We start from the raw sequence: 17,491 nt of genomic DNA on the forward strand, positions 1-17,491 counted from the left end.
TTTTCCAAAATCATTCATAAGCAAAACCAATAATGGCATGAGTGAGGATTGATGACAGTATGTTAAGTATAGGCTATTTGCACAACAATATTGTCAAATAGTTAAATTGCTGTTCCAATTTCTCTGCTGGGTGATTCACTTTTTGATCATTTCCTAGTACATATTAGATTATGTTCTTCAAAATTAAAATATTTTGTGAAAGCATCATTACTCATTGAACCTAGTTTCTCCATACTTTCTTGCCTTTGAACTATTAATAGTACTGCTTTATCCTCATCATTATCATCATTTTCAATATTATCATTAGTTCTTTTTTGCATATTTTCATCTGGATGCTGGAATTAAATTGTTAAGAGTAATATAAGATTTTGATTTAAGTGAATCTGTATTGTAATTAATACACTGAACATTTTAATAAACATTTAACTAAATAAAAATATAATAATAATCATGACATCATTCATATTCATTGTTAAGCATAATGATTCAATTTTTATTGAATTTAGCAAGAGTATTGTCAAAGTATTTGAACAAATCTATTGTTTTTATTTTAAACTAAGTTATATCACAATAGGAAAACTAAAAAGTAATTATTTTTATGTTCAATGCAATTTCTTTTTATTTTAAAATATAATCACCAAATAATCTGTTAAATTATCAGCATTTTCTTTTGAAACTAAAATAAATTGCAGTGGTCTATAATACTTCCATTTAGTAACAAAAGCACTTGCTACTCCATTTTCATCACAATCTTCATACATTTTTTTGTACATTTGAAAGAATTGACTTCTTAACACTCGAATTTTTTTACTTATTTCTCCAACGTTAGTTTGAAATTCCGATGCTAAACTGTGTAACGCCTTAGTTCGTTTTAACTTATTTTTATAGAGAACTGATCTAATGTCCCATAATTCACGATAATATTCATATCTTGCTATGAATTTAAATATTTCCCTCTTATTCCATATTTTTTTATCTTCCATACCTGTACTAACACTATTAAATTAGAATAATTTTAATAGAACGACATCAAAAAAACATATTTTCGTGCCTTTTCTGACAATAGATAAAAAAATATTTTTGTGTTTTGTAAACAATAAATGCACACACATAACAAAAACTTGCACAGAGTAATAATTTACACTGGATGTTCAAATAATAAGTTTATTTGAATTATTCAGTTTATTTTAAGTTCAAAACCTTTTTAGATATAAAAAGAATTTTATTGATATTTTTTATTCATGTTATCTAAAATATATACACTTGAAACATATTGCCAATCATCGTTCACGTTGCACGCATTTACGAATACGCAGATAACGCACTAATATTTTCTTATCTATATTGAGTCAATGTACTTGTAGTGGTGGCCATTTTGATCTTCTGTCGCTTGACAGACCGGCGGATAATCTGGAAGCAGTAATTAATTTTATGCTTCCTAAATTTTCCTTGGCTGCTTAAAATACGTTAAATGAATGAATAGACCATCGTACATCATGGCAAGATATGGTCAGAGGCCAGAAAATGCCCTTAAACGGGCCAACGGTACGTGTATATATTAGCATATCATACCACGTTGCACGAACTCATTCGTATTTGCTTCAGTAACATTTATACCGATATCTTTTTTAATATTATTGTATGTTTCAAAAGTAAATTATTTTATACCTAGACCTTTATATTTATAATAAATCGTTCTATATCATTAGATATAATTAATTGCATAACATGACATAACCCCTAATTATGATCCATATGTGTATTAGAGTTTATGGACTTGGACAAGCCAGCTCGTGCATTGGATACTTTACAAGAAGTCTTCAGAAACAAAAAATGGGCTTACAATTGGTCAGAGTCGGTGCTGGAACCGATTATGTTCAAATATTTGGAATTATGTGTCGATTTGCGCAAGTCTCACATCGCGAAGGAGGGTCTGTTTCAGTACAGAAATATGTTTCAATCTGTAAATGTTGGATCTTTGGAACAAGTTATAAGGTAAAAATGAATACAATTTGCTTAAAGATTTACTATAAAAATCCCTTCTGATTCATATCCTTAATATTAAATTATGAATCAAAAGAAAACAGCAGCTTAAACAAAAAGGAGATAAATAAAAGTTGCCAGAAACTTTCATCAAATGTAAATTTGATTAATCTCATCAAAAAACATATGATTGGTGATAGGCTTAGGCACAAAAACAAAACACTACTCGAGTAATTATTATTTGTGATGCTTCCGTTGTTATTATTATAAAGAATTAAAAAAAGATATTGATATTCTATACCAATTGCTACTTGGGGTTAATTAAGTAGTTTCCTCACTGACCTGATTACAATTAACTGTCCTAATACTGCTACCTATATTCAGAATATAGTGTAAGCCCTAAAAAATAAATTGAAGTAGTAGTTCATGTAATTATAGTAACTTCCATTTCCAGAGGTTATTTACGTATGGCTGAAGAGCGTACAGAAGCTGCCAGACAGCAATCCACACAAGCTGTCATTGAGACAGATGATCTTGACAACCTCGCCACTCCTGAGAGCATTTTACTCAGTGCCGTATCAGGTGAAGATGCTCAGGACAGATCTGACAGAACTATTCTTACACCATGGGTAATATTTATTTATATATTTTTAATAGTGTTTTGCTAAATTATAGTTGGTATCTGTTGGTTTTATTATATAAATTCCAGTATATGGATAAAAGAAGTAATAAATTGTTATATTTTATTGTTTTGATTAGTTTTTGGTATTGATAGTTTATCTAATACTATCATTAAGAGAAAACTGGTAACTTCTGTATATTGTATTTTCTAAAAATAGTTTTAGAAGAACTAATTTAAAACTTAATTGGTTTTTACAAATTATATTCTTATTTTTGTTAAAATAATTTTTTTATATGCTTTTAGGTAAAATTTCTATGGGAGTCATATTGCCAATGTCTGGAGTTGTTGCGTACCAATAGTCATGTGGAAAATTTGTATCACGATATTGCTCGCATGGCTTTCCAATTTTGTTTGAAATATTCACGTAAAACTGAATTCAGAAAGCTGTGTGACAAATTGAGAAAACATCTTGAGGATATATGGAAGTCCAATGTAAGTAAACTAATTAAATATTTTTAAATAATCTCAACAACATACATATAAATAAATAAAATATAAAGTGTAATAAAAAAAAAAGTTATAAGGCATAGTATTTTTTATTATAATTATGTAAAAAGATTTTTCTGGTGAATTTGTATTTGCTTATAACATTTATTACTATTTTTTTCAGTCTCAGCCAGGAAGTGTGAGTATGACAAAACCTGAGACTCAACAGCTCAATTTGGAAACTAGGCTGTTTCAACTTGATAGTGCTATTCAAATGGAGTTATGGCAGGTAATTCATTTTGAAAAATACTATTACAAATATGTCGTTTTTATTAATGCCTCCAAAATAAATCCCATTTCAAACTTACACATGGTTGTGAAGTGGTAGGCCTTGGAGGAAAATTATATTTTTGGCTTGACGCAACAGATAGAGCATAAAGCACTGTTTGTGTTAATTAAAGTCAATACAAATATATATGTTTTTTACATCTTTATATTTCTTCAAAATATTATTTTAATTAAACTTATTTATGAAAGTTCTCAAATTATATTCTTCAGAGGAATATCTTTACATCCATACTTATTTGTACAAGAAAAATATTATCAATAGTGATTTAAAATTTACTTCTGGCTGTTATCTTATGTTGTCTAGGATCTTTTTATGTTCAATCTATTTCTATTGCTATATATATACAAATAAAAAGTAAATAAGTAATAACCCATACTTTTACTTAAACAGGAAGCGTACAAAGCCATAGAGGACATCCATAATCTAATGAACATGTCTAAAAAGACTCCAGTAGCTAAAACTATGGCCAACTATTATGGCAAGCTGGCCCTCGTGTTCTGGAAGGCTGGACACTGTCTGTTCCATGCCGCTGCTCTATTGAAACACTTCCAATTGTCTAGAGAGATGAAGAAGAATATTACTCAGGAAGAATTGCAAAAGTAAGTTGTTATACTATTATTATTATTATTATCCATGCTGCTTTTAAATTTTGGGTAAACAGTGTCCATTCTGCTATTCGGAAATTAAAGTGTGAAAATAAAAAAAAACCACAAACTAAAATTGGTAATTTTTTTAACCAACTTGAATAAAATGAGGAGGTTTTTATTTCATTTGCAATTTTTTACATTTTAAATTGAACTTTTCTAAATTTTGCAATAATTATTATATCAAATAGACATCACTGTGGGAAGTTTTATATTACAAACTGTTTATACTTTTTAAAGAATGGCGTGTCGTGTTCTCGTGGCAGTGCTGTCAGTACCGTTACCATCTTTGCATCCAGAATTTGATCGTTTTGTGGAGACTGACAAGAGTCCAGTTGAGAAGGCACAGAGATTGGCCGTCTTGCTTGGTTTGGCACAACCGCCAACAAGAGCTAGCTTGCTTAAGGGTAGGTGTTAGAGAAATTTAATGGTTAAACAATATTAATTCAATTTATATTTTTTGTAAATAAAGGTTCTTTCTATATTATTACTGAATTGAGGCCAGTTGTGTCTCAGGGGCACAAAAATGTGACTGTATATGATATAGGTTGTGGGTTCGATTCCCACTTGATGAAATTAAATATTAAATATTTTCATTTCATTACTCTGGAGTTGAAGCGAAGCACATCACTGAATTTTGTTATGAAGAACAGAGTGTCTTAACACAAGGTTACCTCTGCCTACCCTGCTATAGGCAGCAAAATGTCATTAAGTAGTAATTCGTTGCTTTTGTTTAAAATAAGATTGCCTCCAAATTAAATCCCATTTCAAACTTTTACATGGTTGTGAAGTGGTAGGCCTTGGAGGGAAATTATATTAGTGGCTTGACGCGACAGACAGTGTAAAGCACTGTCTGTGTTAATTAATGCCTGTACATTTTTTTGTTTTAAAATGAAATAGTTATTATGTTAATAATATAAAAGATTTTATATTATATTATATGCTTGATTGATATCTCTTGATGTAACTAACACTAATTCCTGATAAGTCTTAGTGTAGTATTACAGATGTGAGAATGACGTCCACAAGTGTGAGACTTTTAACGCGGTTGTTGTAGGTTCGAATATTTTCATTTTCTCCCTTTATGGCTTGACTTACACCACTCGACACGCAACACCTCGTGTGTTCAGCGGAAAGTGGCTAATGGAGAGTTTTAAAACAAGTTTAAATTTTGCGTAACAATTTGCGGGATAGTGTGGAGCAAAAAAATAATATTTTTTTATGTTTGTCTCAGATATTGTTCGTTTCAATGTGGTGGCGCTGGCGTCCCCGCAACTGCAGCAGCTCTACTCGTGGCTCGAAGTGGAATTTGACCCACTTTCTATCTGCCAGAATGTGCAAAGTGTCATAAAGTCACTGCAGGAGGAATCTAGTAAGTTTTTCTGTCTTTGTTTACATAAATGACTTAAAACTATTTAATATTAAGAAGCCTATACAAGCAGTCTTTTATGTTAATAAAGATTAACATTAAAATTAAATCAAAATCTGATATATATTTGTATTGAATTTTAGCAGTATGAGGTTAATAAGAGTAATAATGATTTATTTACATTTTTAAAGAGTTATTCCACACTTAGGAAATTTAAATTAGGCCTCTGGGAAAGTGTCCGTCTTGGGCTGTTTAAAAAGGGCAGTTCACATAGTGTTTTCTTTCCAAAGAGTAATAATTATCAAAATATTGTTAAAACATGGCATCTGTTGCTTCAATCAGCGACCTGATTGAGGCAACAGATGCCGCAGTCGACGTGGCTAAATACTGGCAAAATATGATCTGAATTCTCCAAACAGGAGAAGATTACTTATTTTTATTCACTCATCCACACTTATTTATTTATATTTACTTATCCACAGAATATTTATATTATTGTTACTTATTTTCATTTAACACTTATCCACAGACTCCTATCTAACTCAATACACGAACGCCCTCACCGACGTGGCGCTGGTGCGTCTAATACGTCAGGTAGCCCAGTGCTACGCCTGCATTGAGTTCGCGAGGCTTCTGGAACTTGCAGCTACTGATGATCTGTTCCACATCGAGCGTCTACTGGTGGACTGCGTTCGTCATAATGATATGCAGATACGAGTGGATCACGCTAAGAAGTAAGTTTTGAATACTTTTTAGGGTGAAAAAAGGTAAAAACGGAGTCTGTATAGGATTATTTTGTTTTAATTAATAATCGTTTGGGTTGAAGGCGTCCATGGCGTAGTGACATAGTATCTGACTGTAAACGCGACGATTATGGCTTTAATTTCCTCTTGAGGGAATGAGCTATTTTTCTTTTGCCAGAGTGAGGGTAACAAACACAGTGTTGGGCTCCACTACTCTACATGAAATGTCTTTAAAATTGGGTAGTGTGTAAAGGAATTGAGTGTGTTAATACTATATTCTGTCTACACTGTTATATGAAGTTAAAAAATATGTTAAACATGAAATATCTTCATAATAAATTAGTTGGAAGTGGAAAAAGAAGTTTATATTTGGTCCTCTCTGTCTATCCTTTTGTGTATGGAATATGAAATAAAGCAATAAAATATATGTTACGAAACTAGGACAAAAGCATTATAGGTTTGAAATAACATGTATAGGTTTGAAATTTTTTATGTGTTGTTTTTTTATGTTTTAAAGAAGTTTACTGTAGGGATTAATGTTTGGTTATGCTCAGTTTAAACTTATATATAATTCTATCTTGATAAAGGATTTTTATCTCGAATTAATAATGGTTTTCGTAAATTGTTCAAAAAAATATTTATTTAATACAATTTATTAAAATTAATGTTTAGATGCGTCCATTTCGGTGTCGAAGCTGGCGGTGGCGAATGGTGCTCTGCAGCTGATGAGGCATGTGGTGGAGCCATTCTTCAAGCTACTCCTGCTGAGCAGGTAATGTCTTATTTAAAGGTGCTAGAATATTATTTTACTGTAAACGCGACGGTTTTATATCCGCTCGAAGTAAAGAATAATTTAAAATTATTCTTCCTTAATAAATTATGTCGTCGATAATTATCTATATATCTACTTTCTCCCTCAGGTCCGCGAGCAGCTAGTCCGCGCTGCGGAGGTGTTGTCGCGCGCTGCAGCAGCACTGGTGCCGGCGCGGCGCCGCACGGAGCGCGAGCGCGCGCGTGCCTCCATGGTGCAGCACTACCACGAAAATAAGCAGGCCGAGCACCACCGCGTGCTGCAGCGACACAAGATCATCGAGGAGCGCAAGGAGTATATTGAGAGGTTGAACACGGTGCGCGAGGAGGAGGAGTTGCGGTGGGTTCTGTTGTATTTGTGATTTTTTTTATGTCTTATTTAATATTATTATTTTTTTGATAATAGTTATCCTACTTTTCATTTAAAAAAAAAAAGAGTATCACATGTTGTCTAGAGTTCACATAGTGGAGAATGAAATTTGTCAACACTAGACGCTCTCTGCCTACTTTGCCATATGCTTGACAAAAAAAGACTGAACACTGACTCATGAGCATATGAGCTTTTACATCCTCATATTTTAAGGTAAATTGAAGACTTTAACTTGAAAAAACTACTACGAACAGTCTCCTATAATCATTTATAGATTAAAATATTACTTTTGTATTACACATCTTGTAACTGTTTCTATAAAATTTTTTGATGCCTCCAAATTAAATCCCATTTCAAACTATCATATGGTTGTGAAGTGGTAGGCCTTGGAGGGAAATTATATCAGTGGCTTGACGCGACAGACAGAGTATAAAGCACTGTTTGTGTTATTTAATGCCTGTACAAAAATATTTTAAATTAAATATGTAAGTAACATGATTGTTTTAATGTTATTTACATATATATTTTTTATAAAAAAAAATTATTATATTATGTTTATTATCCAAAAATCTTACCTATAAAACATTAAGAAAAATATAAAATATATTCTAATAATTTATGGTCATGCACAGTCGTCAAGAAGAACAACTCCGTGCAGCAGCCGCAGCTGAAGCTCGTCGCCAAGAACAGGAGAGAGAAGAGAGAGAGAAGAAACGGTACGCATCAGAATTGGCCGCCATGAAAGAGAGACACTTGCGTGAACGTATCGCGCATATTTCACAAACTATGCACGGGAAGAAAGTGTTGCAGAAATTGGATGAGGAGGTTTGTATAATGAGTTTTTTTTTATTTTTTTATTTAAGCTGTATTCCGAATATAGCAGAGTTGAGTAGAGAACCTAGTAAAGTCGCTGTTTCTCATTTTCTACCTAATTTTCGTTAACTAGAATAGATAAATGAATCTCCCGATCAACAATTGAACCCCTTAACTATAACATTTACAGCCAGACGTTTACTAGGCACTTACTAGGGCTTCAATTAGAACCAATTAATATTAGTAAGTAGTGGTTATTTCTTAATTGAAATAATATGGCGTGGGGTGGTATGGTATTAACTATTAGTTTTTTTAATTGCTTGTAAAAAGTATAACATACAATAGATTTATGTATTTTATTGCTTTTATTAGGATCTGAAGAAACTGGATGCAGAAGCTATAGCTCAACGCGAAGCCGAAGAGTTAATGAAGGAACGCCGGGAATTACAAGCTCGTTTGAAATCTCAAGAGAAAAAGGTAGTGTCACTTCTTTTTTTCTGTTACTTTACGCTGTATTCCGCGTTTCGCAGGGTAAGCAGAGAGAACTTAGTGTTAGTACGCTACACTCTCCACTTTCCACCAATTTCATGAGGCATTGTGTGTTGAGAGATAGCAGAAACAAAGCGGGAAAATAAAAATATATAATTTGCTTATTTGTTAATGAAAAGGACATTTATTAATATTATTACTGTTTTTTTCCCTATTTTGAATAATTCATTTTCAAATGAGAATACTTGATAATATTTTCTTTTTGGCACTATTTTGAAAATGTTTTAGTATTCTTAATAATGTTTCATTGTCTATTTTAAGGTGGACTATTTCGAACGCGCCAAGCGATTGGAAGAGATCCCGCTATTACAAAAGAGTCTGGAGGAAAAACAAGTCCAGGACAAAGCTTTCTGGGAACAACAAGAGAAAGAACGCATCCAACAACTTATCGGTAAGTGTCTTTTATGTATAGAAAAGAAATTTATACGTAAAATTGAATGAATTATAACTGTAATAATGTAATTTTTTGTTCAAATCTCTTCACACAATAGTCTATCATTAAATATCTTCTCCACAGAGGCTCGGTCTCGCGACGTGGCGACGGCGACCCGCCTCGCTCGCATGGTGACGCAGAAGGAGGAGTTCATGGCGCGCCTCCGATCCGAGCGAGGCGCGGCGCACACGCAGCGCCTCGCCGCCTTCCAGGCCAAGTTGGCCACCGAGAGGGAGGCCCGCCTGGCTCAACGGAGACAGGCCCGCGTGGAGAAACGACGACAGGAGGTAGGGATTTTGGTTGAGATGACATTGATGCTAAGATGCTACTTTCCCCATACACTGTCCTTTTTTTTCTAACATTGCATGTTTAGCGAAGATTTGAAACATTGTGCGTTGCGGAACTTGTGTTCTGTTGCGTTCTACAAAATATTTACATATTTATATATTATTTTATATTCACAGTGGTTAGCAGAGAAACATCTTGCCGAAGAACGTGCGGCTGAGGAAGCGCGTCGCATCGCAGAAGAACAAGAGAGGAAGGAGCGTGAGGAAAAAGAGAGGAAGCACCAAGAGGAGCTGGCTGCGCTTAAGGAGAGAAAAGAAAAGTTAGTGTTATCCTACTATTTTTAATGTGAAAATTTGGGTGCTAGTTCCGCTGTCTTGCAAAAACTACAGATTTAAATGAAACTTTACAGTAGTATTTTGTTAAGACAAATACTTTTTTTAGAAACATCTTAAAACTAGGTTACTTATACTCTGCTACGTGGGAAAAAGCGTGAAGCAACTATAACTTAACCATAATTTAAGCTTATTTTTAACACTGAAATAATAAAACATATCCAAATAAACACATCTAACCACACTAATATTTCTTTAACAAAAAACTAGGGAACATCAAGAAATGCTCGCGCGCACAGAACTCGCCCGCAAGCAAGAGCTGGCCAAGGCGGCGCCCACCAACAGTAGCTGGCGACAAGGCAAGGAACCTCCCAAACCAGAACCCGAGAAGAGGGACGCCTGGAGACCGAGTGAGTCTCGTTCTAATTAATGTGTTCATAAAAAAAATATGTCTGTCCGGCGTAGTGCAGCGACATCGTTTGATTGTAAAATACAGTGGTTTTGGATTCGATTCACACTTGGGGTTATGAATTGTTTAAATAAAATAAAAAACAAACCTGTTTCTGATAAGTATATAACGATGAGAATTTTATATTTGGATTTTTTTATATGTAAGAAATTACAACTTTTGCTTTCAATGTGGTTTTCGTAAATAAATTGTGAAATTAAATTTAATGAAAATTATTTTTGTACAGATCGTATGCGCGAACCTTCGCGAGAAGAACGTCCTCGTTCACCTGGTCGCGCTCCACCTGCGAGAGACGAAAGGTAAGGAAATACAATGCTAAAATTATATTGCCTTTATAAATAATTATTACTTAAATTTAGGTATGAAGCAAAAATAAATTAAAGAAAATGAATAACATTCTAGATAGGTACACAGGATCTGTATTGGGTTCCGCCATTCAACATCGAAAGCTAGTATTCAAAGAAGGAAGTATTTTTACACCTAATTCTATGTTGCTACCTTGCTATATACAGGATAAAGCGTAAAGATGAATAAAAACATTACCTATATGTATCAAAAGGGATATGTAACCATTTAACAAAATTTCAATATGTAAACGATAGACAATATATTTTACAACATATTTGTTTTTTGATAACATAAATAGTACTCGGAAAGTAAACAATAGAAAATAAGAAAGATATCTAAAATCAAAATTTACAGTCTACAGTTAAATTTAGAGTGGCCACGATAGTCAATCATTTTTTTAATATGTGCGTTATTTTTTTAATCATATCATACTATATTATATAACTTAGCAGACGCGAGGAACCAAAACCCCGCGAGGAGCGAACCATCCGCGACGAGCGCCCTATCCGCGACGAGCGCCCCATCCGCGACGAGCGCCCCAACCGCGACGAGCGCCCCATCCGCGACGAGCGCCCGCCCGCCCGTGACGACGGCGGCTGGCGCTCCGCCAACCGCGAGCCCGAGAGGGAGAGGTCATTATTTTGTTTGATATTTGTATTACAAGCACGGCGTTGGGTTCCGCAACTCAGACAATCAAACAATATCTAAAAAATGCGGCAGAAAATGGCAATGGAGCGTCTGAAAATATTTTTTTATTATGAAGGATGTATTTAGGTATTAATTAAAATATCCTTCAGAGGAATGCTATTATATATTTAAAATATTGAAATGGAATGTAATAGAAATGAAATAATGTAATTTTGTATCACAATTCGTATTAAATATTTTTGTATAATTTTAGGCCGCGTTACACGGGACGTTCCAGCGGACCGGAGACAGGGAGCTGGAGGCGCGGCCCCGCAGAGCCACCGCCGGCGCCCACTGTACGTATTAATTATATATAGTTTTTGTATAATTTGTTAAGAAAAAAGTGAAAGAAATCATTTTAATAAATAATTGTTTATATGATGAGCTTGATAACAAAATTCAAATTATAAAACTTTATATTCGGATAAATAATTACAAAAAAAAAAAATTATAAAAAATTATATATTTCTGAAAGAATTCGAATATTAAAGTAACGTATTTTATCCTTTTTTTAAACTTACCTGTAAGTATGTATAATTATTAATAACCCTACATCCATGTCACCAGGAACGTCTGTCAACCTGGCGGTCTAAGGACGGAGCACGTGACGGTCGCCGCGATGAGCCGCGTGACGACCGACGTGACGAACGCCGTGACGACCGACGTGACGAGCGACGTGACGACCGCTATCCTCCACGCGACCGCTACCCGCCAAGACGTGATGATCGGTGAGACTATGTTATTTAAAATACTGGATTTATTTCCAATGTCTTACTATTGTGTCCGATCTAAAAAAAAATGTGACGTAAAATACTATTTATATAAGACTTGCAGAATTTTTCATATTACTGGATGGAAATAAATATATTCAATGAATTTTATTTCATATATTTATTGATTTTCGTATTAAGCACAATATATATTACTTAATTATGATATACGTGTATATATACCAACATACATATAACTTATACAACTTATTATGTTATAGCGACGGCCCAAGGCGTGACGATCGCGATGGTCCCCGACGCGATGACCGTGACGGGCCGCGCCGTGATGACCGCGACGGGCCTCGCCGTGACGACCGCGACGGGCCTCGCCGTGACGACCGCGATGGACCACGTCGTGACGACCGCGATGGACCACGCCGTGACGACCGTGATGGACCTCGTCGCGACGACCGCGATGGGCCTCGTCGTGATGATCGCGATGACCGTCGTCCGCCGCCGCGTCGTGAAGACAAACGTGAGTGTTCATATTAAATCAGATATAATGTTAAAAATGATGATTTTAAAATCGTGTTTGTTATTTGTTTAAAATAACTTCTGGCGTGTGGCGTCGTAGCATTCGTGGCGCAGGGGCATAAGCGCTTGGTAACGGGGCTAAGCGCGCCGTTGAGTTCCGGCACTTAATACGAAATGTCTCAAGAAGTCAGCGGAAAGTGGTGAACGGAAGTGCGTTAGCGTGGAATTAAGTGCCTTTATATAGGTTTCTAGGTTCCCCTTCTAATATATTTTATTTTAATTTAAATTTGAAATACAAAACATCCCCTGTCGTAAGTCACAGCTCTAAATATCTAAATACTACTACGGTTACACCCGCGTGAACTATGTTATTATTAATTTCTGTCTCCATGACTACGTCGTAGTGACGTCTATGCAAAATTTGAGACCCATAGCATTTGTAGTAACGAAGTTTCATACAAACTTTCGACCCCAAAAACAACCCCTTAGAAGTGGAATATTGCAAATTCCCGTCTTAGCGAGCACCTACGTCCTATAAGTAACTCCTATGCAAAATTTGAGATTCCTAGCACTCGTATTTTCTGAGATTTCGTGATGAGTAAGTGACCTTTCGATTTTATATATACAGATTAATGAGAATAAAACATGCAAATAACATAACATTAAAAGAAGAATTCCTAAAATATATGATATAATATAATTATGTTTCAATACATTTTTTTTCCAGCTCGCAACCCCGAAGACTGGCAGCAGGTCACCAAGCGTTAAGATTCTCTCTTCTTTCCTGATTTATAAAGGATTCAGTGGTTGCTTCATACTTTTATAATAGGAGAAATTAAACCTTTAAACTTTAATACAATTTTTTCTCAATTTCTCTAATATCCCTCTTTTTTTTTCGGCGAATTAAAACTTTTACAGTATTTGTATTTTCTAGTGTTTTGGTAATTTCGTCATTTAGTATGCAACTAGCTGAATCCTTCTCATTCAGTTTTGTTTACATTTTATATGCCATTATTAATCTATGTACTTTCACTAAGGACATTAAATAACAAAATATTATATAAATGCGTATTTAAACATCGTTTTTTTTATTTATCTTTGGTTGTGGGCATCTTTTCTTATCTTTTACAGCGACATTACAATTAAGATGTAACTAGAAGCATGAGTAAAGCAACTTTTACACTCAATTATGTAGCTTTTTCAATTTTTCACAAAAAAAAGTATTTGAAATGTCACAAAAGTAAATGTTTTAAATACAAATTTTGCAATTTTATATAGTTGTAATAGAGATTGTTAGATAATAATAAAACACTGCCTCAACCTACAAAACGCCAATATTGATATATACGTGAGTAAAATGCCTTAGAATATAGCAAACTATATGTATACTGTATTCAGTCATTTACATCCAATAAATCACACATTTAATTGTTGTTTTATTTTTATGAACTTCCTTATTCTTAACGTTAAGAGATTTTTTTTTAGTTTTATCCATTAATTTTAATGATACTTATGGATTTGAGTAATAATTTTAATATAAACAATTATTTCATCGACATTTTTTATAATTTATCCTATAAAAATTATTACAATCACTTCAAAGTCAAATAGTTTTGTTGAAAATAAGAAGTTAGATGCTTCATTTTTTTCAATTTCAATTAATTTTCACCAGCTCACTTCAAATACTTCACATACTTTAAAAGAACTGGCGCAAGTAACTTCTAACTCGGAAACAATGAATGATTTTCATTTCCTCGTTCTGGTAAAAAAGACAGCGTGGTTAAGGTCCACTACGACATGTCTTGAAAATTGGGCGGAAAGTAATAAAATATTAAGTTTTATCAGCCTACCATGCTAAAAACATCACATATCAATAATTTTATGGTATCAAAATATATTATCATCTGTTACTAGATCCAATTTTTAAACAAATGTGGCGAAAAGAAATAGTTAAAATAGCATTGTAAATATCTAGATCTACCAATATAATATAGAAAAAGCGTGTTAATAAGAGATATCAGCCATAAATCAACTAAGCTTGAGTTTTCCGCTTATATTGATATACGAGTATACCACCAATTAATTAAATTATATAAATTATAATTAAATAATAAACAATCAGACTTCAGTAATATAACATTTTACGGATCCGGATATTACGTTTGCGAGTGATCCTTACAATGCTGTTCTGTTCTGTTCTTTCTAATATGGCGTTCCGAGCGTGCAACCTTACAATGCTATTATATAAGCTATTATTTATTGTATATCTTATAATTAAAAGTCAACTTTCACTAATGTAGCTGAGAATATAATATTATATGTATAGATACTTTTCAAAAATAAAAATATTCGTGAGTACTATATATAAAAAAAAATAAGTGCAAAAGTAAGACAAGTACAAAAATTATAGTAACATATAATTATCCCCAAAATATAAAAAAAACCGTGTAAATACACGAACATATCTGTTCAAAGATAAAGTCCAGGCACCCCCAAGAAATATCTTTAGATACGTCCATGCTAGGCTCTCTCTGCCTATCCTGCTTTATGCGGGATACAGCGTGAAGCTGAAAAAAAGTTCCTCCCAAGTGGACAATGCGCAACAGTCCACAGTCTACTTCAAGGCGGCCACAACTCGTCGACCGTATTATAAACGGAAGCAGGAAATACATTTGCAATGGTTAAGTACATATTTATAACTTGCCTAATGAAAATTCCTTAAGTGTTTCGACACTTTATTCAGAAGCAAGTTGGTATTGTTCTCCATTAACTTTCTTAGCTAACGTCCAGTCAAAAAAATGTTTAAATAGTATATTTTTTTTATTAAAAACGGCTATTATTTATTTTTATTTAAACTTAAACTAAGAAGATTATGTATTACAATTGGCTTAGAAATTTCACTATAACCACGAGATTAAAATTATTAAAAAATTAAAATAAATCAGCTTTACGCTGTATCCCACATACAGCGATGTAGGCAAAAGGAACCTAGTGAGATTCTCCGTTCTCCACTTTCACTCACTCACTTTCCGCCAAATTGTGGAGGCATTGATTGGTGGAACTTAACGCCGCTCTTTGCCTCGACACCAGAGCGATGTAAATAAATATTTTAGTACGTCGTGTGGCCAAAAGAGTAAGTCAATAAAATAGTTATAAAAGTATACAACTTTTTGCAACGTATTTAATTGAAAGTGGAACGGTTGAAAATTCTCACTATTGTTTATTGCACCTACGTACCTATTATTTTCTAAAACTATAACATTATGGGGTAACTAGAGTAGGCAGAGGAAACATAGTGTTAAGACACTCCGTTGCCCACTTTCTGTCGAATATTTCGAGGCATTGCCTGTTGAGTGACGGAACTCTACGCCCGCTTTTTGCCTTATTGCCTGAGACAAGAAATAAAAATATTAATAAATAATAATTCGTTCCCCCGATTGGGAATCGAACCCACAACCGTCGCGTTACTGCCACACCCTTATGGCTAAGTTAATGTTAGGTTAAGCTTATCATTAAATTTAATATAAAAAAAGTCGAAAAGGCAGCTATTTCTAGCAAATATGAATGTAAATAAAAACATAAAAACAAAGTAAACACAACCAATCTTTTTTAAATATTTATTTAACATTTAAACAATTTCCCAAAATATATTAAATTGTGTCAAAAAAAATCTTTGACTAAGTATTTCCACTAGCTACTTAGGTAGCCATTTTGTCGAACAAACATAACACGACCCAGTCACGTTAAATCAAAAACATGGGGTACCAGGCTCACATAAATAGGCAGAAGATACTTTCACCCTTATCACTTAGAATGCATAGCCAGTGTTTATCTCGCTTTAACACAAGCACGTATGAAACTTCATGTATACTTACATCCCTTTCAAATCCCACCCCCAAATATACTTCCCCCTCTTCAGTACTGGGGTGAAGTTACCCCTTATTTCTAGATTCTAGGTCTCTGTTTAGCCTACTAGTTTAGTACTATATAGGAAGTCGACTATATTATTTTCTCTTTCAATTTAATATTTACTGCAATATCGACCTTATTCTCAATAGATTAAAGGCTTAGGAACCATGAATGTGCTTGAATCAATATTTAGATGCGTTTTATCTATATTGTAAAAGAGATACATTATGTATGTTTGTATATATTTTTTTAAATAATAAAAAAAGGTTCTTTTATCAGGTACTGAACTTACGGTTCATATACTCCATTACCATTAAGACACTTGCGTTCCCCCTTTTCCCATAAAATCTTAAAACATTGCGAACGGCACGGCACACAACGCCGTGTTTTACCTCGGTATTAGAGAAAAATAAAAAATATTTAAGTTTCTTGAATGGAATCGAATCTACAATCTGTCATGTCTACAGAGGCACGCTAGTGTCCCTGCGTCACGAAGACATGTTCTCTCCTTTTACGAATGCCTCGAAAAGGAGAGTGGGAAGTGGAAAATGAATGGAGAGAAACACCTAGTGTTAAGACACTCCGTTGCCTGCCTACCCTGCTTACTTGCTATGTGCGGAATACAGCATGAAGCTGATATTTGATATATATATTTAATTCATACTAAATATAATCGATTCTATACATTTCAATAGAAGGTCGAATAAGCTTTTGCCTCACAGACAGATAATGTACGCAACTCTAGTATGCGAAAGCTCGGGAAGTCACGTTTAAACCAAAACAAGAGCTACCAGGATTTCAGAAACGGATAGGTGATGTTTTTGTGAAGCCAGTCTGTACGCAAGGACACAAATGTGTGACTGTAACGCGACGGTTGTGAGTTCGATTCCCACTCGAGGAAATTATATATTAATATACGTGTTTTAATTTTCCTCGCTATGGTAACCAGGCAAAGGGCGGCGTTGAATTCCGCCACTCAACATGCAATGTCTTCAGTATGCGGCGGTAATTGGGGAACGAAGTGTGTAAAGTCTTAGGGGTAG

The 17,491-nt window shown here is 34.0% G+C and overlaps 2 protein-coding genes across 3 annotated transcripts; one reads left to right on the forward strand and one right to left on the reverse strand.

The window, feature by feature from the left end:
• LOC146540675 (uncharacterized) lies at positions 1-1,109 on the reverse strand. Its single transcript, XM_085206109.1, has 2 exons — positions 639-1,109; positions 1-335 (listed from the first exon to the last, which is right to left on the reverse strand). The coding sequence occupies exons 1-2, from the start codon at positions 981-983 to the stop codon at positions 147-149; spliced, it is 534 nt and encodes a 177-aa protein (XP_085062235.1). The 5' UTR covers positions 984-1,109; the 3' UTR covers positions 1-146.
• Positions 1,110-1,349: 240 nt separating this feature from the next.
• On the forward strand, positions 1,350-13,616 carry eIF3a (eukaryotic translation initiation factor 3 subunit a). Of its 2 annotated transcripts, XM_085206088.1 has the most exons (23): positions 1,350-1,545; positions 1,767-1,995; positions 2,438-2,612; positions 2,909-3,097; positions 3,276-3,380; positions 3,831-4,039; positions 4,325-4,491; positions 5,319-5,456; positions 5,983-6,187; positions 6,869-6,968; positions 7,117-7,346; positions 8,009-8,201; positions 8,562-8,666; positions 9,000-9,129; positions 9,256-9,458; positions 9,636-9,778; positions 10,062-10,201; positions 10,487-10,559; positions 11,058-11,240; positions 11,510-11,591; positions 11,863-12,023; positions 12,287-12,540; positions 13,267-13,616. In XM_085206088.1, exons 1-23 carry the CDS (start codon positions 1,476-1,478, stop codon positions 13,305-13,307), a joined length of 3,525 nt encoding a protein of 1,174 aa, XP_085062214.1. In that variant the 5' UTR covers positions 1,350-1,475; the 3' UTR covers positions 13,308-13,616. The 2 variants fall into 2 exon arrangements, with proteins under 2 accessions (XP_085062214.1, XP_085062207.1); XM_085206081.1 differs by lacking the exons at positions 11,510-11,591; positions 11,863-12,023; positions 12,287-12,540; positions 13,267-13,616 and having other exon boundaries at positions 1,357-1,545; positions 11,058-11,331.
• The last annotated feature ends 3,875 nt before the right edge of the window (positions 13,617-17,491 follow it).

The sequence above is a fragment of the Heliconius melpomene genome, chromosome 2, assembly GCF_056956725.1.
Source record: "Heliconius melpomene rosina isolate 202511_hmr_F chromosome 2, ASM5695672v1, whole genome shotgun sequence".
Classification (NCBI taxonomy): domain Eukaryota; kingdom Metazoa; phylum Arthropoda; class Insecta; order Lepidoptera; family Nymphalidae; genus Heliconius; species Heliconius melpomene.

Coding starts and splice junctions, on each gene's coding strand:
- LOC146540675 (XM_085206109.1), bottom strand. CDS start 983: ATGGAAGATAAAAAAATATGGAATAAGAGGGAAATATTTAAATTCATA. Junction 336..638: donor ATAATTTAACAGATTATTTG/GTGATTATATTT, acceptor ATTTAATTCCAG/CATCCAGATGAAAATATGCA.
- eIF3a (XM_085206088.1), top strand. CDS start 1,476: ATGAATAGACCATCGTACATCATGGCAAGATATGGTCAGAGGCCAGAA. Junction 2,613..2,908: donor GAACTATTCTTACACCATGG/GTAATATTTATT, acceptor ATATGCTTTTAG/GTAAAATTTCTATGGGAGTC. Junction 9,459..9,635: donor TGGAGAAACGACGACAGGAG/GTAGGGATTTTG, acceptor TTATATTCACAG/TGGTTAGCAGAGAAACATCT.